The sequence below is a fragment of the Lissotriton vulgaris genome, unplaced genomic scaffold (genome assembly GCF_964263255.1).
Source record: "Lissotriton vulgaris unplaced genomic scaffold, aLisVul1.2 SCAFFOLD_2360, whole genome shotgun sequence".
Lineage (NCBI taxonomy): Eukaryota > Metazoa > Chordata > Amphibia > Caudata > Salamandridae > Lissotriton > Lissotriton vulgaris.
This window is the reverse complement of record NW_028254721.1, coordinates 318,244-342,344: the sequence shown is the minus strand read 5'-3', so window position 1 is coordinate 342,344 and position 24,101 is coordinate 318,244. Positions and strand designations below refer to the sequence as shown.

The following is a 24,101-nucleotide window of genomic DNA, read 5'->3' as shown; positions in this document are numbered from 1 at the left end:
TCCAAATGGGCAGGGGGCGGCAGCCATTCCATTGGCGCCTCTCGGTGTGGCACCTGCAGCAGGAGGACTACGGGAAGCACATGAGTGAGGCTATTGCTAACTACCTCGTCGGAAATGTGGGATCTGTCTCCAGCGCCGGGACGCTGTGGGTAGCTTTGAAGCCCAGCCTGCGGGGGTGGACATTGCCTGGTGTGCCTCGGCACGTAAGCGACATAGGGCGGAATTAGTGCCGGCCGAGGCAGAAATAGAGGCGATTGAACAGGAGTGTCGAGTGGCGGGTGAGGGTCAGGAGGTGGGGCAGTTACTTCCGGTGCAACAGTCCTATGCAGCTCTTCTGTTGGATGAGGCACGGCAGGTCTGGGCCCCTGTTCTGGCGGAGTCTTCGCTGCATACTATGCAGACCTCTATGCCCCACAGGAGTGCCTGCCGGAATATGTGATGGACAAGCTCATAGCTGATTTGCCGCCTAACGCAGTGTACGATGAGGTGTGCGATTGGTTGACGCTCCCACTGACTGATGAGGAACTAGGCACGGCCCTGGGCGAGCTCAACTCTGGGAAGGCTCCCAGACCGGATGGGTTTCCGAGTGAATTCTTTAAACTGTATAACTTACAGCTAACCCCTCACTACCGGGCAGCCCTGGAGGAGGCCAGGGAACAGGGTAGGCTCCCCACGGATTGGAGGCATGCGGAAGTGGTGGTATTTCATAAGCCGGGTCAGCCCCCGGAGCACCGTGCCTCCTACCGTCCCATTTCTCTCCTGAACGTGGAGGCCAAAGTCCTGGCCAAAGCGTTGGCTAACCGGCTCCTACCTCATATCTCAGCGCTTGTACACCCGGATCAGGCCGGGTTCATGCTCCAGAGGGCGACCAGGCACAATATACGGCGGGCGCAGGTGGCGATGGTGGCTGTCCGACAGACCGGGTAGGAGGCGGCGTTCTTCTTGGCCGACATGGACAGGGCATTCGAGTCGTTGAGCTGGGTCTATTTGTTCGCACTGCTGCCCATCTTAATCTCAGCCCCCATTTCATGTCCTACCGGACACTGTTATACCCGGATCTGACGGCGTCAGTTCGGGTGGCGGGATCGGTTTCTTCCAGTTTCTCTATCAGGCGTGGCACCAGGCAGGGTTGCCCCCTCTCGACGTATTTATTCGCCCAGCCGTTGGCTGCGTGGGTGCGCATAGATGCACAGCAAAGGGGATTTGAATGGGCGCCGGGGCTGTTAGATAGGATTGCATTATATGCGGACGATGTCCTTTTTTTTTCTTACGGATATGGATAGAACAGGCAGCACCTCCTGCGGATAATGCAGATCTTCGGGGAATCATCGGGGTTATACATGAACCCTCGCAAATCCACGCTGTGGGTGCTTGGGAAGCAGACGAAGGTCGGTGATTGGGCATCCACACATTAGGTGGCTCTGAGGGGCCTCAAATATTTGGGTGCGTTTCTCTCGGAGGTGCCGGCATCTCCTGTGAGCGGAATCTGGTGCCAGTATGGGAGCGAGTTCGTGCAGATCTCAAGATCTGGTCGCGTATGCCTCTGACACTTTATGGCAGATCAGCAATTTTTAAGATGGTAGCCCTCCCTCGGCTGATTTACCAACTCCAGAATCACCTGTATCCCATCCCGCCTAAATGGTTCCGGCTGGTGAACTCTGTGCTCTGGCAGTTTTTGTGGGAGTTAGGAGCTGTGTGTGTAGCGCTGCGCACATGCTTCCTCTCCACCTACTACGGAGGGTTGGCGACCTCGGACATCCTCTCATACTATCAGGCCTCACACCTACTGGTCCTGAATGAGTGGTGGTATGGCGACAGGGGGACCCGGCATAAGCATTGGAACGCTATCTCATGGGGTCCCACACATTGCACACTATTCTTTACTCGGCGCCGCTGCGGGGCGCGCTGCCATCGGCCACGCGGGTGGTGTTTCAACTTTAAAGGCAGAGTATACTCAGACATGAGTCCCTTGCTCACTGCACCACCAGGATTCAAGCAAGCCGGGCCGACAACGGCTGAAATGCCAGAAACCGGTCCCCGGAAGCTTGTCTCCTTTCCGGTGAAGAATTGGCTTGGTAGTTTGGTCTGCCCTGTTCCCATGAGGCACTGGGTCAGACTAATTTGCATATAGCCAGGTTCTGGACTGGGGTGATGCAGTGAGCTAAATAACGGTGATGGATCGAGCCCTGATCTCTTGACTGGGTAAGAGTGGTCTGCTTAATTCAGACACTCTGTTCATCACCACCCCTTTTTATGTATCAACTTTAAAGGCAGGCACTGCGCCGTATGGGGTGGTGGAGTACCCTAACGGGGGAAACCCCCCTGTGGAACAATGGGCAATTGCCCAGCCTCGCGACGCTACAGGGCTTCAGGGGATGGGATGACATTGGAATCTCGACCCTGGGGGATATTCTGAGGGGCACAACACTCAAGTCCTTTCAAGACCTACAAAAAGAATTTGGCATGCCTCGCTCTCAGTTCTTTCGGTACTTCCAGTTCCGCCATGCACTGTCCCCCAGTCTAGAGGGACTAGAGTCTCTCCCCGAGTTTAATCCACTAGAAGCATAAGTGTTTATGGGGGACATGAAGACAAAGAAGATAACCCAAATCTATCAGTCCCTGGTTACGCATTGCTCCCCTACAATGCAGAGGCTCCGGAAGGCATGGGAGGAGGACGTGGGCATGCTAGAGGAGGATTGGAGGGAGGCTTTGGTGGCCCCCAGGGGAGCACAGGGTCTACTTCACCAGGGTTCGGCTGTGGTGGGCGGGACTGATTGCCTCACCAGAGTGCCTCTGATGTGGCCAGGAGGAGGGCACGTTTCTGCATACAGTCTGGTGCTGTGGTTCCCTGGATCGGTTCTGGATGGGGGTCTTAGTCTGTGAATCGGAGGTGTTGAGGTGGGAGCTCCCACGTACGCCACTGTTTGCCCTGCTACACGTAATGGAGGGGGTAAGGGGCAATGTGTATAAAAGACATCTGATGCAGCTTGGCCTCACTTTGGCAAAAAGGAAAGATCTACGGGCCCGTCTGTAGCGGCGTGGAAAAATGGTCTGGACTTTTGTATGGAATTGGACAGCCGATCTTTGTTGCCAGGGGGTGTCCGCGAAAACACTATTAAATATGGAAACGCTGGGCAGACTATCGGGGCCTGTGGCTAGAGCCTCCTGTTGTGACAGAAGATCTTCCGGGGGAGTGACCGATGGGTCGTATGGCACTGGCTTGGTGTGGGGTGGGAGCGCTCGGGGGCAGGTGTACATATGCAGCTATTTATGCAGATAGTGAAGTAGTGTGGCTCACTGGTTAGAGGCGGCAGACCCGAGAGCAGAGGACGGCCCGGGACCAGGGTTCGATTCCCGACGCGGCAGGTTTCTGGACCAGGGTCAGCGGACTCGATAATTCTCTCGCCTCGGTGCCCACTCTGATCAGCGATCACACTCGGCAACTCTGGGCATTAGCTTGCCTCATCTTCACTAACGGCCCCACCAGACCGCCGGGGATGCCTGGTCTCACCCTGGAGATACCCATTAAGGGACCATCTCTCAGGGAAGCCAGGAAGGGTTTCGCAGCGGTCGAAGCGCGGAGGTACCCCTTCGGGAGTGATTCCAGCGCTATATAAGCACACAATTAATTAATTAATTTATCTGTGTTATAGTGGTTGTTTGTAGGTGGGACTCTGTGGACCTTGTGCGACTTTGGGGGGAGGGTGTGGGGGTTGGGGGGCTGTTGGGGGGGGGAAACAATAGTTTTATATGCATAGCCTTGTCATTTATTTGCTTGTTTTTGTTTCAAATGAAAAGTTGATTGCCTTTTGGCTGATGTAATGTTTGATAATTCAGTTGTCTCTGGAGTGCAGAGTCCTGGAACATATGTGCAGTCTGACAATAAAATAAGTTTTTAAAAAAAAGACGGGGGAGAGGGTATGTGACACAGTTTGATGGACTAGGGGCAGCCGAAGTGTAGAGCACTCACACATGTGCATTCCTCTGTCTCCAATGCTTGTTCACAGCCCTTCCTATTCACATTTGATGCGATGCTCTTTTCCATAGCTACACTACAAAAATGCATACATACAAATTACCAAACACACAGGTTTCACTGTTTTAACTCATTCTTCATGTAAAGGCCAAACATGAAACAGAGGATTAGGGAGATAAAAGTAGACTTCAGAGTTTATTAGTAACATCTCTGCATATCAAAATCACTGCAGCATCTTAAATCTATAACACTGGATATTCATGTACACCTTTACAAAACACACAGAATCCCTTTGACTATCTCTAGACCAAGCAGAGTCTTATTGGCGGATCTGCAGGTTTGTTTGGGAAAATCTGGCTAGACCAACAATTATTTTACTTACCAAAATGTCAGTAGCAAAGATTCTGAAGGGATGTTCATCTGTGTTTTCTGGTTGTTGATCCAGCTGTGCATTTAACAAAGGATATCTTAAACATCTAAAACAACTAAAAAACAAAATGCAATATTAAAATGTCATATTCAAGAAGCATTTCACCACAAACGCTATACACAGAACATTTTTTATACTCAATCATCTATTAAAAATTGGCACTCATTTTATTGAATTTGGAAAGATGAGATAGTGAACCAAGAATCTGCATTCCGTACATCAGGAGAAAAAGGCGCTAAAATCTCTGTCCTATGTTACTGGACTAGGTGAGTCTGGCTGCCATTCTATACAGAACACTGCATGCATTTGCCCTACTTATGAAGATGGTTTTAAGTAATTCAAATGAAAAGCAATAGCTGATGATTCAATTTTACACCTTGCATGTTTTTTTAAGTGTGATAATTTAAATTACACATTTGCCTCAACATACACATAGCAATACATACATTCTGAACAGAAAAAATATGTTCTAATTGTACACAGGGTGTACACCTCCTGCATGTATTATTTTATTGCTGGAACATCTGTTGTAAGGGAGAATGAAAATCACAACAGTGCATACAGGCTGCCCTAAATCCTGAGCAAATAAAATATACACAGTGAGCAATGACAGTATAGGATGAGTGCAGAGGGTCTTTAGTCTTTAAAGTGGTTGCAAAATTTCTCATTTTCAAGCATGCAGTCAATAAGGGGATCTGCTCAAACATTCATAGGATAAGTCATGAAGTAATTCATCTTGTCAAATATAATTAGGTTATCAAGTACTGGAAACTATTCCTAGACAAGTGTACAAAGGAAGAAGTCCCACCATCTAACATTGCTGATTTCTTCATTATTTCGAAACATGAGTGAAGTGTGCAACGTTCGAGGGGATTGTTAGGTGTTAGGACAGCATGTTCCTTAATTATTGCTACAACAAAAGAATATGGCCAGATTTAAGGTTAAAAGTGTAAAATATTGAATTATTTCACCCATTAATCTGACATTTTGAACATCAGAGAGTGGGCTCAATCAAATTTTGCTTTAAAAAAATAAACAACGAAAATGTTGATCATTAGTATAAGTTCAATCCTGTAAGGATACTCACATTGATATTGTGGTAGATATTTTACAACAATCACAGCCTATTACCGAACATGAAATATGTACTGAAACACTATTATTTTGTAAAGATACTATAGAGGAAATATTTAAAAATACCTCATATGTAGTGAAGATACATATCTAGAGAGGTCTGTTAAGCTTCTATGTGACAAATCAGATTTAAGAAATTCCCTACATGCTTTTATAAGCTCCAAAAGGGGTAACAATATCATTATTCTGAGCAGTACCAACTCTTCCCCAACAGTCCCAGTGGTAGCAGATGCTCAACTAAGCATGTTAAAATCCCTCTGCTCCCCCTCAGAATTGGCAACCTAAGAATATAGAGCTGCAGGCGGAGCTTTTACAAACAATGGCAAGTCGCATGGTTGTCACAGGTTAAAAATTGACCAGTTTGCTTGACGTAATATCTTGTGCGTTAGACAAATAATCTGAATCCAAAAAACTGCATTACATTCATCCATAAAATTGTTTCTATCCTTGCCACTTTGCAAGATGTTACTAATGAAAAGAAGCCTAAAGCTTGCCCTTGAGTGACAAGAATTTCGAGCACACTATGAATAGTGGCCAAGAGGAATATAGCACGTATATGTAGAGGTCTGACCTGAGCCGGAATTTAGGAGACTGGAAGAGAGATCTGGATTCATGTATGCGGGTTAAGAGGGTGGTTTACGTGGGAAGCGGCTGTCCGTCCAGGTGGACTAAAATATGTGGAAAGTGGAATGAAAAATGGGTGGCACTATGTAAACCTATTGTGAATGCCACTCATGAAATTATGTACAGGGAGAGACCTTGATTAAGTCGCTACTTTGTGTGTTTTTGATAGCGCAATTGATTGTTGCTAGGTTCCCGCAATTTTGAACAGTTATCAATGTGTGCTTGTATCTTCGCATTGTGAATCCGAACATCACCTGTCATCGTATTACTTTTTGTTTTATTTTTCAATAAAAAGAAATTTAAAAAAAAGAATTTCAAGCACACTGAACCACGCTACAAACTGGCAAACATGGAAAATTAAACTAGGCTTAATTTAACTAATGTCGCCAGTCTACCTACACTGCAAAATAAAACAATAAATGGTGCATATTCTCTACAAGATGAAGATCATTCTGAAATGGCATTATCGAAAAAGCCAGAAAAAAGCTTAAGGAAATTCTTTAGACAACAACAAAATAGTGTGCCACAATCACTAAAGTTACAACAAAGACAGTTGTAGGAAAAAATATGAATGGATCTAGCATAAGTAGAGTCATAGTACAAATAGCAGTTTAAAAAACAACATACAATTCTAAGCATCTGTCTAACAATAACAACTTCATTAGATAAAGTAGACCCCAAGACATCACAATTAAATCAGAAACCTTGATCATTCTTTGCCTTATGTTTAGCAATCCAATGGTAAAAGGTCACAAAAAGGATCATGCACCATCAAATAAACCTTCACATCTAATCAATCAAATCACTCACTCATACTTGTCCAGAACAGTCCTACTCATGGGCCATTAAGGAACCAATCAACTGGTTAAAATCCGGGTCTGAACATGACGTATGGGAGAGGCATAAATCCAACGGCCATGCAAACGGACATGGCAAACATGAAAAGACTGGTAGTACGCAAAGCAGAAGGTCAACCCGTAAGTCACGCTGAGTGTTCCCAGTGGTAACGTACCGAAGCATCCATGCATATGGTCACAAAGCAATTGCAGCCGGACCGGTCTGTGCAGTACTACAAGAGGAGCTTTTTTTGTTGCAAGTAGTAATACTAGCCAGTAGCCAACTTTGATGATCAGACTCTACTAACCTTTACCTCTAGGAAACAAACAAATAATATTAGTTTAAGTTCAAATGCTTATACTTTTGTTCCAACTCTTTTTGCTTTCAGATGGAATGAGAATGCACGAATTAACCCCGCTTCTGTATTGACTGAAAAGTAGTTCAACACATAACAACAATAATTCTTTAAAATGCACCCCATTTATAAATCTAGAGGTAATCATGATACGTTAAACAGAAGTTCCTTATTTAAACTGTCAAAATCATTGCAATCTTAAACTCATGTTTCAACTATGAATATCTTGGATGTCACATTTACTAATTGAGGAAAAGGGGATGCTCCACTGCAACTACACCCAACAGAATCCATCAAAGTAACTTTAAGCGGTGAGTGGGTGCAATTTATTTTACAAGACTACAATACATTTTTTACGTGAAGAAACAGCTGATAATCCATATTATATGCCTCTATCTTTTGACACTATGAAGCAAGCCAATCGAACTCTGGGATTAATATAAAAATGTCAGTCTTATTAGACACATTCGGAGCAAAGAATAGAGCTTTAGAAGATTATAGTAATTTTACAATCAGAATAAACCCAGGAAAATCATGCAATAATTACGTAATAAACGTAATTACCCCTGGCTCATAAAGGTACCAATATGGACAGTAATGAAGACTGGACAGGTTTGGCTGCCACTATAACTTTATCTTCTAAACATTACTCTTCATTTGAAAAGGGTGCATACAAAAGTAGATTTTACTCTTATTTCCTGGAATGAAGCAGATCCATCCTGATGTTAAAGGGAAGCGAAGATGTTATTCCTAAAATTAATATTTAATTGCTCTGGGAAACATAGATGCTGGAGAGGACAGAAAACTATCAGCCGCGGCCCGTGAAGGGAGTTACGCTGGGGCAGGAAGGTGGGGCGGGGGAGGGGCAGGGTGGGGGATGCTAAAAACCGGAATATGGATAATTGGAGGTAAGGAAACAATTTAATAAATATAAACGAATTTCGTAGCGCGGCCTGCATCGCAAAATGCGAGGCAGTGCGCGCTAAGAAATTCGTTTTATCAATTTAATTGTTTACTTACCTCCAATTATCCATACTCAGGTTTTTAGAACCCCCCACCCTGCCCCTCCTCCGCCTCCCCTTCCTGCCCCACCGTAACTCCCTCCAGGGGCCGTGGCTGAAAACTATACCTTTCATATGTATGCAATATCAGCTATTGAGCAAAGAATTATGGTCCGTGTGAGACATCCAATAGTAGGATTAGCATTTTGTAGTAAACATTATTACAAAATTAATTTTAAAGGGAAAAGTGCAGGTTTTAAATAAGCAAGGGAGTCTTGGGTCCAGGGTATTAAAATTTACAATTGACAGCAGGTATTTGGCTATAATATTGTTTCCTTTATGTGAGTCATGCCTATGGAGCAACATTATCCCAGCATCTTGGGACAGTTGGATCGGGCACCCACTGTTCATGAAAGGAGAGTACAAAATCCCTAAAAAATGAACTAATGCATAGTGTTACCATGCATTGAAATGAAAAAAAATGCTTATAAAGTAATAGCACCTTGATTTGGACACCTCCACATATGATAAACCACTGCCTTCTACTACGACTTGTTTCCATAACAGTAATGATTTATTCTATGATATAATGGCTATAAATTTGCTTTTAACATCATTTTTGGCAGACAAACAAAGTATGTGCCTACTATGTAGTTATTAAGCAGTCATTTATTGCATCAAATTAAATCTGCTCTGGGTAAATCTCAGGTAATTCATGGTCATTACTTAAAAGTCAGTGAATTATTGCACTGAAACACCTAGGTAGCGGTAAACTATAGGTTATAGATCTAGGGTGACAGATAAGATCATGAACAATTAAGGTCTCAAACAAGGTTGTGTATTGGCACTACTTCTTTTTGGCTTATACCCAGTTGATCTACAAAGATCACTTAGAAAAACATGAGCAACTCCTTCTAAGCTTGAGAGCAGGGACGTAGATTCATAGTCTTCAGTATGCAGATAATACTTCACTTTCATACCAAACACTGTAGAGCTCATCAAATTCATTGCAGCTTTCGATTAAAATGTATCTGTTTGTAAAAGTTAGTGAAGCTTAAATGCCAGTCTTTGAGAAAAGAAAACAATCCTTCAAATGGAAACTGTGGGGATCAAGACTTGATGTTATACTATTCCATCATTATTTAGATGTTTATCACAATGATGCAACTAGTAATAAGGCACTTTGGACCAAGTGGGTAGGAAGACCAAATATTTCGCTTTGCCTTAAAACATTTCACCTGATCATACTCCATCATTTGTTTTTTTGTAAACAACATTTTTATTGGTTTTCAAAAATAAGACACATTAAACAGCCCGGAGGGCACTAAAAATGACCAAGAAGTGCAAACGAAATCCAGTGCAGCTAACCCCACTTCTTACAGTCTTAAGGCCCATCATCCCCATCCAGAATTAATTTCCCCCGTTGTCACACTCCATCATGCCAATATTAAAAGCATTTGATTTATTTATGTTCCCTCCTTATATTTTTGGTTGTAAGATTTTTTAGGCAATGTGGGCCATGGGCAGACATAATCACTGGGTATTGAATGAAGATAGTTTTTCCCATTAACAAAACTACCCCTTTCACAGTTTAGGTTGAAGTTTGGTTTTATTAAACCTCTTCCAAACCTTGATGCGCCTTATATAAAATTCTGTTTTAAGATCAACAAGGCAGAGGTGAGTTTACTAAAATAATTCTTATTTGGGTCTATCACATTTCACAAGAGCTTAAGAATCAAACCTCATGGAATATTCACTGTGAAACTCTTCAGGACAAATCCTTGCAGGGTTCTCATTGAATAGTTTCAATTAATTTTCTAGCCTAAAAATCTGGTATTATGAATCTGTGTTCTACCATGCTTTCTGAAGCCACTGTAATTTGTTCAAATATATATTTCAATAAAACAATACTGGTTACGCTAGACATTCACAGTGTGCAAGCAGTCGCAGACCTCAATGGCTGTGATGAAAGGATGGCTTACCCACGTGTCTCCTGATTCAAACCATGTGCTCCAATATTTCTACATTTTTGTTTTATAGACAGCCCCTGTATTCATGAATAGGATTCAGCAGAATCCTGTCATAAGTTAGCTCTGCATCCTGTTTTGCCTAATTATGTGTTTCTGCTCCTATCCACTACCTTCCTACATCTTTTTTTGCTAACACCTGCCCTAGGCCTAGAAATGTGGGCATGTGACTACTCACCATGAGATTGTCTATGTGCTCAATAGCACTATTTGTGTGTACTTCCTACCACTACTAATAAAGTTGTTTTGGGTTTGAATAACAAGACCAACCCTATCTGCCCTATCTGGTCTGTGGGACTTGGTCAAAAGTGGCACCTTCTTATGTGTCTTGGAAGGAACCCAGAGTTACTCTGACTTATTCATTGGACAAAAACTAATTACAAAGAAAACGAAGCACAAAACGGACATATAGTTTGCGTCTTGTAATGTTTTGACTCCAATCAAGTGTAACAATCAACAATATATGTGATCATAGTGCAGACAACGCAGTGCTCCTCTGCCTCCACATAGGTCCATGTGAGAGACAGCTGTGCCTCGACAGCTGTTTTCTTTTGCATTAAATCAATTTTATTGACAAGTACTAAGGAATTATTCGACACACAATAATACGAGGTGCTTACACATCTTTAAAGCGGAGGCCTGTTTAAATTTAAATACCATGAACATCAACTATCAGTAAACCATCCATTAGAAAAATATGAAGTGTAGAAACATTAAATACATTTCAATGTACAATAATAATGAAGTCCATGATGCACTACAATAGATCTAATATGCAGAATGTCCCTCCTGATTTTTCTCCAGTGAGGAAATCAATCCCAAGTCATTGTCTACGGGGTTTTTTACAACATCATTTTTAATTCGTATGAATTACACTTTGTCACACAACATTCAAAGATCTACAAATTAACATGTTGCACTGCAAACTACAAATGACCAAATCACCTCAAATCCACTTCGTTTTATATCTCGGAACATTGCCGGCATAAAAAGATTAGTTGAGTAATCCTAACTTGCTAGCAATTATTAAAGACATCGATGTTGTTTGATGTCAAGAGACCTGGTCTATTGATGAATTTCAATCCTTTTATTTACCAGGTCCACCACCTACTTCGTGAAGGCAGGGCCCTGTGTGCACACATTGCTATGTTAGCATAAACTTATTAGACGTTTAAACGCCATTTTGCTATTTTGCAGCTTTGGCACACGACACTGCATGTAACTGTTGTTGTAAGTTAGACTTCTTGAAATTCTTCACACGAGAAAGGCTTGTTTTCAACATCCTTAGACTTACATCGCGACCTCAGTCTGTACAGTGTGTGCAGAAGCCTCCAAGGTTATCATAACAATGTAAGCTGTTATTCAGGCTGATCGGCACACGCTCTAGACCCAACATACACACAGCTGCAGCTAACTGAAATTCTAGTGCCTTTAATATTGCATTGCATGCATGATCAGGGCACTTGGAGAAAATCCTTTTCCAGAGAGATACCTTTTGCTGATACTGATGTGATTCACTTCTGCGGATCTTGGAGGTATGGGGTTCCCCATTCAAGCCTAAGAGACCTTCTATTATTATAAAACTTAGTTCCTAGCTGGGAAGGGTGGTACACAGGGCACTATAGGACCTGTTTCCACTATCATTATAATATGACTTCTCCTTTTGTGTTTTATGGAGTTGTAACAATGCTGATCGTATTATTTTTTATCATATGCCTACTTACATTAGCAAAAATACTGTATCATAGAGCACGTCATTAAAATAAACATTTTAAACTTTTCTGTGTCTCTATTTACTTGCGTTGTGGACTGGTATGATAATAACAAACAAAAGAGTGTTCTTGATTCCCACCATTCCTGAGAATAACCTAAGTCGCATGTTCTGGGTTGTCTAATCATTGGTAGCTTCGCTATAGGACGGAGAGCTAATGAGACACTGATGCTAGTCGGTTAGGGTTCTAGGTACGGAGGTGAGTTTTTTGGTACACCACAATTCACTGAGGTCCTGGGTCTCTGTGCACAGTTCTGTGTATGAGCCGAATCCCCGCAACATGGCGCCCAAGATGTGTCGTTGACGGATGCGCAAACAAGTGCTGTTAATCAGTCATGCTTTTCATTTGACACTGAATCTACAACATCAAATGCAAAATTTCTATTTTTGCAGTTTGGTTTAAAAAAAAAAATGTTGATACACCCTTGAACTTACATTTGGCTGGTGCTTTTTTCATTCATTTATTTTTTTTTGGTGTTCAAACTGCTTTATTGCATGTTACAGACATTACACTGCTTCGTATGCCCAAAACCCGGAGGCCAGCAGCACCATGTTGAAAGCCACAAGGAGGTTGTAATAGGTATAACACAGCTTTAGAACTAACATCCGGAGGCTCAGTAGCGTTAAATAGAAGTACGTAATGAGTGTCCGGTATCTAGTGCACGAAGGAATATAAATCTGAGAATGTAATGCAGTAGAACAAGGTTTTTTCTGTTTTTTTCCAGTTCCCAACAATAAACAAAACTGTGAGGTCTCACAAACACACTGGGGAATGGGGTTCAGGGGCATCAGGATAGCATTATGTATCAATAGTCCTTCATTGCTATGCTTTGATATATCAGCAGTCCCGATGGTACGTAGTCAATTGGAGGGTGCGGGTAACGTTCAGTACTATAGGGTAGTGCCGAGTGCAATGATGAGGGTGCATGGAAGTATTAGGGCAGCAGGGATTGCACGACGGGCTAGGGCCCAACGGCAGCATCTGCGTGTGTAGTGTTAGTGAATAATATGTAGGAGAGTACTGTGCAGGTTTGATAGGGCAATATGTGGGGTAGTATGTCAGAGTGGCATGTAGTGAGTTATGTGTGCTGCGGCAGGTATCTGTTTTCAGTGCCAAGTGTTCTCAATTCAATTAGCCACTAACAGGACCTCCCTCCGGAACGTCGCTGTCGTCTGCTCGAGCAAGTAAATAGTCGACCAACGGACCCCAGTTGTCTTTAGGTCGGCTAGGGATCGGTAACAGTTCAGTAAAGGTGATGTGTTGTTCCTGACAGTAAGTCATGTCTGCCAGACACTCCTTGAATTTAGGTGCTCTGCCTCTGCCCCAGCGACATGCCACTCGACGCCGTGCCAAGAGCAATGCAATATCTACGAATTTCCTGCAGGATTTTGGGATGTATGGTGTGTGTCCGAGTAATGTGAGGAGCGGCTCCATAGCAATGGTCTCTCTGGTCATTGCCGTAAGGTCGTCTGCCACCTGCTGCCAGTATAGATGGACAGGAGGGCATTCCCAGGCTAGGTGTAGGAAGCCCGCGTGTTCAGCATGACAGCGCTCACACCTGTCGTTGTCAGCTAAGCGAAATCTGTGTTTTTTTACTGGGGTATAATACAGCCGTTGCAAGAATTTGTAGTGTATTATTTTAAGTCTACTACTGGCTGATATACGAGCCGTTAGGGCACAGCAGTACTGCCAGTGGTCGTCGGTGAGTTCGATGGCCAGATCAGCGCTCCAATGCGCTCGAGCCCTTGCCTGCGACATCTTGGCGGCAGATCTGAGTTGGCGATAAAGACCGGCGACCAAATGTTCTCCTTCTTGCGAGCATATTAGAAAGTGGAGTGGAAGAAGGATCTCAGGTTCCTCAGGGAACGCAGACAGGATGTCTCTCATCCCTTGGCGTAGGCGCAGGTAGTAAAATATATCCAGCGGGGTGCGGGCATGGGAAGTAAAGAACAACTCTGCGGATTTGAACTTTCCATCCGCAAACAGATCGCCCCATGAGGCGATCTGCAGCCGTTCACAGAGCATATGAAATCCTCGCTCCTGTAGGAGGGCAAGGTTAGGGTGAAATGTCAGTGGCATTTTAGGGGAGTATGGTAGATCGCAGGACAACCTCTTGGCTATGCGGCGCCATGCATCCAGCGTGCAGGATACGGAAGTGTTCGGCGTCTGTATGAGGGGTTCCGGGCAAAGAAGCAGGCCATTAAGCGGAATGGGATGTACGATCCAGTCCTCCACCGCCAGCTGAGGCATAAAGGGCGTCGGGACTAGCCAGTGATACGCGTTATGTGCCTGCGCACATAGGTAATAAGCCTCGAAGTCAGGGACATCAAAGCCTCCAGTCTCGTAAGGCTGGGTCAAAGTGGACCATTTCAGTCGCGGATTTTTACCCCCCCTGAATAACTGACAGAGTTCTGATTTTAGGGTTTTGAAAAAGGAGGCACCTGGATAGTATGGGATATTGAGAAAAAGGTATAGGAAACGGGGCAAAACCACCATTTTAATAAGGGACGCTCTGCCAGCCATGGATAGTGGCAGAGTGATCCAGCGATCTACTGTGGCCGTAAGTTTCGTGATTGCCACTCCATAATTGGAACGGAGCGTTTCATCTTTATCACGCGAGATCTGTATGCCGAGGTATCGGAGATCCATCCGACACCACTCAAGGGGATAGTCAAGGGGGAAGTCAGTGACCGCATCCGTAAGGGGGAAGAATTGCGACTTAGACCAATTTATGTTTATTCCCGACAACCCGCCGAATACTACAAATTCTCTTAATAGGGGATTGAGGTGGAGGTCTAGGTCTTTGACATAAAGGGGTAATGTCATTGGGGTATAAAGACACATCGATTTGGCGCTGGAGGCACTGTACCGCACCATCCCGATGCAGCTGACGTAGTCTGCAGGCCAGTGGCTCAACCGCAATCGCGAATAAAAGGGGGGATAGAGGGCACCCCTGACGTGTACCCCTGGTGATGGCGATGGGGTGAGAAAGGCGGCCGTTGACGAGGACCTTCGCCGTAGGTTGTGTGTAAAGTAGTTGGACCCAGGAGATGAAAAGTCTTGGGAAACCCATGCTCGTCAGAACCGAGAACAGGTAAGGCCATTCGACCGAGTCGAATGCCTTGGTGGCATCTAGGAAGATGGCAGCAACTGGCAGGTCAGGGTGAATCGAGCGAAGCAGGGAGAACAATGTGCGAAGGTTATGAGAGGTAGACCGACCCAAAACAAACCCAGACTGATCAGGTAAAACAATCCTGGTCATGAGTTGGGAAAGCAGAGTGGCCAGGACCTTAGCGAGGATCTTGACGTCACAATTCAATAGGGAAAGCGGGCGGTACGAACTACAAGATCCAGGATCTTTGCCAGGTTTCAAGAGCAAAGTAATGACTACCTCCCTCATGGAACAGGGGAGGATGCCATCGGCAAGAGATTCCTCGTAGACCTCACGAAGGACAGGGGCCATGAGGTCTATATAAGCCTTATAGAACTCGGCGGGAATGCCATGCAGACCAGGCGCCTTGCCATTCTTCAATGACATAATGGCCTTGCGGATCTCATCCAACTCAAAGGGGGCCGCCAGGAAGGCCCTGTCTCCATCACTGAGCCAGTATAGCGCCACATCGCCCAGGAAGTCAGCGTATGATGCATCTGGTGTTACGTTAGTGGTGTAGAGGGTATGGTAGTGAGAGGTGAAGGCATCGAGTATTGCATCTGAGTCCCTGATCGTGTGTGCTTTTTTCATTCATGTCAATTTGTTTTGTAGTTATGTTTTTTCATCTTGTTAATGGACATTATGCTAAAGAAAGAACTTCAATTAGATTAATTGATGGAACTTTGGCACCCCACTCTTCACCACACAGAATGAAAAGGGACCAGACTTATGAGAACATCATAGCGTGGCCTATCTTAGATGGGATTGTTTGGGATGCTGTTAAATTTCAAATCCACGGCCCAACAGAGGTTATAAATGTTCCCAATGTACTTCGCGTTTCAAAGGGGGATGTTGTAAAACAAAACATACGCTCGGATGACTTGAATGTCCAAGCCGAAGGGGCTCTTTTTTCCGATTTGAAATATTATGCTGCATTTGATACTGTAGATTTGTATTTAGACTCAGCTAATTATGAAGACTTATTCTGCTACCAACATTATGGCAATCATTTTCTGCATAAAACTAACACATTTAGAAATGTGGTTAATTACACACAGTGGGAACATTGCCCAGTTCCATTGAAGGCAGCTCGAAAACTCTTTTGAAAAATGTTACTTACTTTACTGATTTTAATCAATCCAATCATAACGCTTTTTACTTCAAGATGACCGCTAAGGCCTCTTCCAAAGTTAGACTCACCCACACCAAATTAATGTATTCGAAGTCCTTTATCGATCAATTGGCTATAGGGGGCTATGAGCTGTGGAAAGATATTATTGATCTTAAATCTGTTTGGGGTTCTAAAAACTGGCAAGTACAAGGCACTGAGGCTCTGCATCGTGCATGTCTCATCCCGAATCATATGTTGTTTTTGAATTTTGACTATTTCTCAAACTACTTGCTTTGGATTGGCTATGTCTAAAAAGTTAAATGCTCCTTCAGTTCCTCCTTCGGTTGAATACCCTACTTGGGAAAATGACACCGATAGGTCCATAGATGAATTAACGTCCTTGTTACTAAATTACTCATTTAATATTTCCAGTTTGGATCCCCAAGGTTGGTTATTACGGCAAAAAAGTTCAGATTTATGCCAACATCGTTTTCTGGGTATGGCCCCTCGCTATACACAGGTTAGGGTGGATCCCCGTTTTGAGAGCGACCATTCTGTCACTACCTAATCAATAGGCAAATTATGTCAGAACTGGCTCAAACAACCCACTTTAGCGTCAGTTAAACTCCATTTGTCCAAATAGACTGACGATGTTGATTTGAATGACTTTATTTAAAGGCCCTGAAGGAGGCAGGTCAAAAAGATGGATATATGCTATTTACAACGAAGTTTGGAAACTATCTCAAATTGAAGCTGCTTCTAGGTTAAGAGCTATTGATCAGGCTAATTTGGAAAAAGAGCTTGCAGTTGTTGATGATAGCATTAATACTCTTTCTTCCAGAAATGTACACATTAGATAATATAGTTTCATCTGTTGTTGATATTGTACAGGATGAAGTGTCTGTTTTGTATCATGGTCAAAATCAATTACATTACATTATGCAGTTTTCTTGGACATTGCAAACTTTAAAAGCCGGTAAAGTGCCTTGGGACTACATGAATACCTCTTCTCTATTTTTGCCATTTACTTTGACTGTGAAACAACAATTTAGGTCTATGAAGGATGCTGCATATTCACTTTTGAATACTGAAAAGTTAGAACCTTTAACATTTTCTGTTGCCAAATCCAATTCAGCTGTATGGCTCATTCATGGGTTAATAACAATGCCTTTCCCCTTATTTAAATTTGATTCATGTATGAAACACTATACCATAGGCAGATATGAACCCTTGGAAAGCTCTTATCTCCATGAAGTTTGGTCTCTGCCATTAACCTATAGGTGCCTAATGGAGGGTAAAGAAGTTTATTTGAAGGGTGAAGATTGCACTTCAACATCTGATCACTCATTAGTTTGCATGAACATACAATGACTCATGTAACACGAATGTACCGAATTTAGCCTTCATTTCAAAGGGTAATCTGGTCCCAGCTATCACACCGACTTTCATGTTGTGAGCTAACGGTAGCTATTTGCTTTTAAATAATGAAGATTGCTGCAGTATGCTGGCAGAGATTCCGTACATTGTGACCGTCTCCCAACGTGTAGTCTGCTGTAAGAATGTGCTTTTCCCACCCACGCATGAGAAGCTCGATGTATCCATCTGGCCTTCCATTCGGACCTTGAAAGAAGAGTTCAACAAGATTAGTCGAATAAAGACTCTATTGTCCCAGAAAAAAGTTGCCCTTCCTTCTTCCAGTGAAACATTTGTCCTTCACGTGGCAAACACTAGCACCGAGGTGCATGCCCTTTTAAATACTGATCTCCCCCTGCATTTTGGTGCTTTGATTCACACTATATTCAATGCCTCGTCGACCATAGGCTTGGCTCACTTTTTTAAAGTAGTAAGTTCGGCCTTGTGACCTCATTCCAAACTATATTTGGTGTGATAACGCCATTTTTTCATTCTATTTTTTCCAGCCTCTTCTGCGGTTTCCCCTTAATTCTCGCCTTGGCGGCGGTGTACTGCTGTTAATTTGCTTGCTCAAAATGGCTGTACAGTCTGTGTCACAAGACAACCTGTCCCGGCTGCTCCAGCTTCGTAACCGGATGCTTGAATACTATGGAACACTACCTCTGGCCACCTTGAGCGTAACATATGGATCGTCCTTGAGATTTTCCTACTTTACATGCGTGCAACTGGTTTTCCATTGCCTGGATTGCAGTTTTGAATGGGCTCTGGATTTGTGTCTCTGCAATATAGTGTCTCCTAACCTGGATTATGATCTACTGATGAGTTCCTTAGTTGCTCATGAGTTAGACTGTTCTGGTATCGGAATAATGGCATGCGCGGCGGCACATGGAGTCCTAGGCAATTGGAACATATGGGCTGCAGCCCATGACTTTCTGGCACGCAGTTATCTCGCAGAATACCAGAGTTGTCCTCTGATGGTGCTAGAGGCTTAGGCTATCTAAGAACATGTGTGTTCCTTTCCATTACTGAATTGGATGGCTGAAATGTTTTCTGATGAGAACAATGACTTCCTCTTGGAGGCAGTTGCAACGTACTGAGCCTATACGCTGTTGGATTGAATTGTCATAGATTCATCGTCATTGTGTACTGTATTCTAAAAAAAAAAAAAAAAGACTTTTTTTCTCATTTCCATGATGGTCAGTATACACCCCTTTCTTGTTTTTTGATTTTTTTGTTTACTACTTTGGAATTTTTTACTCCCAATTATCCAGTTTGGCAAATTTTTAACTTGGTTCTGTCTCACTCGAACATGAACTCTGCTTTCCTATATTGCCCACCTTCTTGTAAGTGTTCCGATCAAGGGAGGGTGTAGTGAAGGCAGGGCCCTGCGTGTCCACACTGCTATGTTGAATGAATATGGAAGGGCAGCTGCACTCTTTAGAATCAGTTTGAGAGCGTTAATTCGGTATGTGTGCTGTGTTGGTATATAGCCTGCAAACTATGACATGTAAAGTATTTTAGGCCTGGTTGAGAACCAGGACACCAGCACGCACTACTCAATTTGCAATTTGAACGTTAGTACATTTATTTAGAGTTTCATCAATAAGTCAACTTAAATCAGCATAACATTTATATCCATGTTACATTTGTTTAAAGCGCATATTAATTAATCAACATATACATAACTGTCTTCAACTATATGTCATACATCACAATGACAATACATTTAGTGTCCACCCAATGCATTTCGGGGCACGAGCCCCTTCGTCAGGGGTCTGTATGTGTAAAAAAAGAAGAGAAAGAAGAAAAAAGGAATCTTGTTACTAATGATGCACTGTCATCAATAAGAATGAATGATTGCGTTGTTTATGTATCTTACCGCAAACTAGATGGAGAAGTATTGCAAGTTACATTTCTGGTTGAAAATCGATGTGATCTATGGATAGGGGAGAACTGCATGTGAGCATGTTGGGTTAATTTAATCAGTATAGTGCATTTAGAAGCTCTGAACGAGGATTAGAGTTACCTGTGCGCTTGGGATGAAAGAGTCTGTGAAGACAACAAAGTAGGCCCTCAAAGAAAGTGAGGGATCAGGCTTGGGATGACTTACTAATGGCATCATCAGTACATGATTCAAAGGCTTTTTGTGAAGTCATCAATAGGCCTTACCTTAGTGACAATAGTTCTCCCCCACACACACACACAGATCTAATGCCATATTACAGCTGATGAATGGCATTACAATTTTTCAGTAACTCTTTCGTAACACCTGCTTCATTCAAGAAAAACCACGGGTTAATCCATCTCTGGATGAAGTGCTAGCATTGAGCAATGCCATTACTGTTGACATGATAATGAAAGTCATCTCTAAATCCTCCCAGGCAAATACCTGACGTTTGGTTTTAAACAAAATTCTGTTTTTTGACCACCACTTTAAAAAAAATAATAATTCCGCGTAGTGTAGTCTAAAGCCAGGTCACTTCTTCCCGAAGGGACTCTACCATAGTCCCCATTTTAAAAAGGGAAACAGAAATGTTCCTACTTGCTGTAGGCCCATATCCCTGTGGAATTCCTCAGCTAAAATCTTGGGGAGTGTAATCCTTAATCTCCTCGAAGATTTGGCTAGCGATACCAAGTTTTTTTTGACGTTCAATTTGGCTTCTGCCCTGGAGCTGGAACTGTGGAACAATCATTTAACTGTCTTATGATCTTGAGTAAATCTGCAAGCCACGGGCTGGGAAATCCATATGGCTTTCATGAATCTGTCCAGCACTTTTGACCTGGTTGACAGGGAGAAGCTTTGGGCACTGATGGGGAAAGCTGGAGCAAAAGCAACATTAATCGACCTTTTGATCAGACTGCATGAGGAGACGAAGGCACAGGTTCAATTTGACACCAAAAGAGATTGTACCCCTTTCTTTTTTCAAATAATGGTGTAAGACATTTGGCAACCTTCCTCTTTTACATATATGCTCTAGAGAAAGAAATTATACTAAGAGGCAAAGATCTCCAACAGATTGGGGACCGCATCGTCCTTGTGTTTCTTGACATAGACATTGAGGTCCTTTTAGCCCCCACAGTAAATGGGCTTCAGCTGTTATTGGACATTTTTAACAACTTCATGAGGGATTTAAACCTGAAAATTAATCATGTAAAGTGTTATACCATGATTTACAGGCCTAAAAAGACTCCTATTCACCTTCACAACGTTGCAGGGACTCCTATTACTAGAGTCCAGAACTTTAACTACCTCATGATAATGATTTCTTCAGATTTAACATGAGAAAAACTTCTAACCGCATAAGTAGGCAAGATGGAGGGAACAATAGAAGCTATGTCCGCTTTTCGAAGAAATTAGGTCATAAACCGATTAGTAGTAAACTGCCCTGTACAAAACTAAATGTGTTCCTTTGAGGACCGATGGGGCAGGAGTGTGGGGTTACAACTCACTTGGTAATTTACAAACAATTAAGAATAAGTTTCTCTGTAGGCTGTTAGCTACACCACGGAGTACAGCCAGTTTAATTACCTATTTGAAATCTGGCATCCCTTTTCTTGAAGACGCAGTTTTAGCCGCCCCTCTGCTTCTGTGGACGAAAGTCTGGACACCCCCATGTTGCTAATTTTCCAAAGAGATCTGGGCGCATTGCCTAAAACTAGAACAAACAAACTCCATTGCCTGGCCCTATGTTAAAAAATCTTTCTCGGACCTAGTACTTCCTCACTTTTTTTCTCTTCAGAGGATCTTACTGGTAGCGAACAAGGTAGTGCAAAAGAGGAGAAAAAAACAGCATTTTACCAACTTAGAACGCAGATGACAGTTTGCAATCAGCAATCTTCAGTTACAGTATCACGTTATCTAAGTTTTAAACAAGAGGTGGGTGTTGAACGCTATCTCCTTTGGCTACCAACACAGAACATAAGTTTTACCTCACCAGTTTTAGGGTAGATATGGTTCCCTTCCTAGTAGTGCACCCGCAACAGGGATCAGGTTCTGCAATTTACCACCCTGTGCCTGTAATCGCACCTCAAGACAAACACTTGCCCACTTCATGTTTTTTTGCAGTTTTTACATCAAACCTAAAAAGAATTTTTACGACCAATCTTGCAGTCTTTTGGTGTCAGATCTCATAAAACTTGTTTGTCTCGCCTTTTATGCCTATAGTCAGAATTGTGCTGTCTTGCTATTATTAGATTTATTTGCGGTGCCTTAAAAATCAGGAAATCGAGGAGGAGCCAAGATGGCGACCTGAACGGACGTTCCGATTCCCGGCTCTGCGAGCCCGTACATCCTGCACCGACATCCTGCCTCCTAGCCTGACTTTTCACCGCAGCAGAGCGATGCTGGGAACGCGCTGATCCCTCCCGTGCTCTTCCGAGGTCCCGGCGTGCCGAATTGATGGAGTTATCGTCGTGCTGACTGGACTACCGCTGTTGGCCCGGGCTCTGGGACCCGTTTAGCTCCTCTCAGTCGACGGACGCTGGACCGGCAACAGGCTGCTGAATTCGAGGTGTGTCGATGCGATCATTTACGCCGCCGTCACAGGGGGAACCTGCCGCCCTCCTGAACACTCGATTGCCTCACTCCGTGAGAACGACCCGTCGTGAAGACGTGTACCCGCCGTGGACAACTCTCCTGGGCGGCACGGTGACTAACTTAAACCGCTCCATTTTGTGGATTGTCCCAGTGTTTGCCTTTGCCTAGTTACGGAGCGGCGATGACATCCCCCGTGTGGCGGTTCAAGGCTGAGTGCTATGCCTGCAGCGACGACCCGGATTGCGGTCACTCGATACCGCGCTTGCCCCCTTCTCTGCATACACATCCCGAGGAGGAAGACATGGCGGCTGCCTTCCCCGGGATGGCGAGTGCTATCTCGCATTGCTATATCACCCTGCCTGATAGCGAGCTGGGGGCTGCTCTTAGTGTACCATCCTCTAATGCGAAGCTAGAGCGTCTGCAACCGCCGCCTCCGTACAAGACTATTCTGGCCGCCCTTGCCGAGCTCCGCCATGACTGGCGTGCCCTCTTCGGTGAGGTGGGTAAGCGACTTGACGGTGTCCTTCTCTTGGGTCGAGAGAGACCGGCCAACTCTTAACACTATACTGGTTTGCCTCTGCCTGTCCCTGTGGGGGACACCGGGATGCGGAGCGAGTGCGGGGAGGTGTTGACTCCCCCTGTTTGCCGCGATGCTTGTGAACGGCCGCCTACCAGCTACAATGGCGCTACAATGTTTCCCCCTTTGTCGAGGTCTGAGACTGTGTCTACCGAGAGGTTAGTGTTTCAACTTTTGCCTTTGCTGACATCGGTCCCCTCTGCACCTTCAGCCTTGCAGGCATTTTTCTCCAGGCGATGGAATGGATGTCGTTTCATGTGTTTGGGGGTGATTATCCGGTGTGCCTGCGGCTCGACAAGAAACTGGAGGCGCCCATTTTGTCCCTGCCTCCCCTTTCTTTATTGGAGGTGGCCATTTTGTCCTTCGGCTTTGTCTGGACCGGACCTCCCCCGGAGGCCATGTTTGCAGAGACGGTCACGATCTGGCCAGGGCTGAAAGTAATCTTATCAGTGCTTGATGTAGACTGGACTGCGGTGACTTGACTCGGAATGTTTTTACGACGTTTCCATTGGATCTGTATGTGCCTGATGTACCAAACAGCCTGTGTCGTACTGGTTCTCTCTTCCCTTGTTTATGTTCTCCTGGTCTGCCTAACTTTGCGCTGATTTTGCCTGCCTGGCTGATGTGGACCTGAACTGGGACGCTTTCCTGAACCTTTTGTATGCGCTATTGCAATGGCCTCTTTTTATTTCAGGTTGCAATTGATGTGTCCGGGGTTCTCGATCTTTCTTGACGGGGTGGATGTTTTTGTGGGCTGGGGGTCCGGGGGTGGGCATTGCTGCTGGTGGTCTCATTATTTTTGCCTGATCGGCTGGCGGTGGACCCGGATTGTACCGCTATTCCGGTTTACTCGAAGGCTTTATTTTTGATATCCCTCCCCACTTGCGGTTACAACTGATGTGTTCCTTTTTGATCTTTGTGGGTGGGATGCAGGCTATGTGCGGGTCGTGGAGTCCGGGAATCAGTGATTATGGCCCTCCTCCGGGGTTAGGAGTTTCATGGGAGTTTTAGATTAGGTTACTCTTTTCTTGCTCCCTATATCTCAGGTGTTATGATGCTTTTCTTCTTTCTTTTTCTTACCTTCTTCTTCTATATTTCGGGTTTTATGGGCGACAGACACACTGCTGGGGGGGGGGGGTAGGCCGTAGCCTCTGCA

General features: G+C 44.1%; 1 protein-coding gene across 3 annotated transcripts in view; it reads right to left on the bottom strand.

Moving 5' to 3' along the window:
- The window catches only part of LOC147659452 (glomulin-like), a 182,275-nt gene that overhangs the window by 33,980 nt on the left and 124,194 nt on the right, over nt 1-24,101 (bottom strand). For all 3 annotated transcript variants that reach the window (XM_086951748.1, XM_086951749.1, XM_086951750.1), the window contains one exon: nt 4,359-4,461. In XM_086951748.1, coding sequence (XP_086807874.1) covers nt 4,359-4,461 — 103 coding nt within the window. The remainder of the gene's footprint in view (nt 1-4,358; nt 4,462-24,101) is intronic.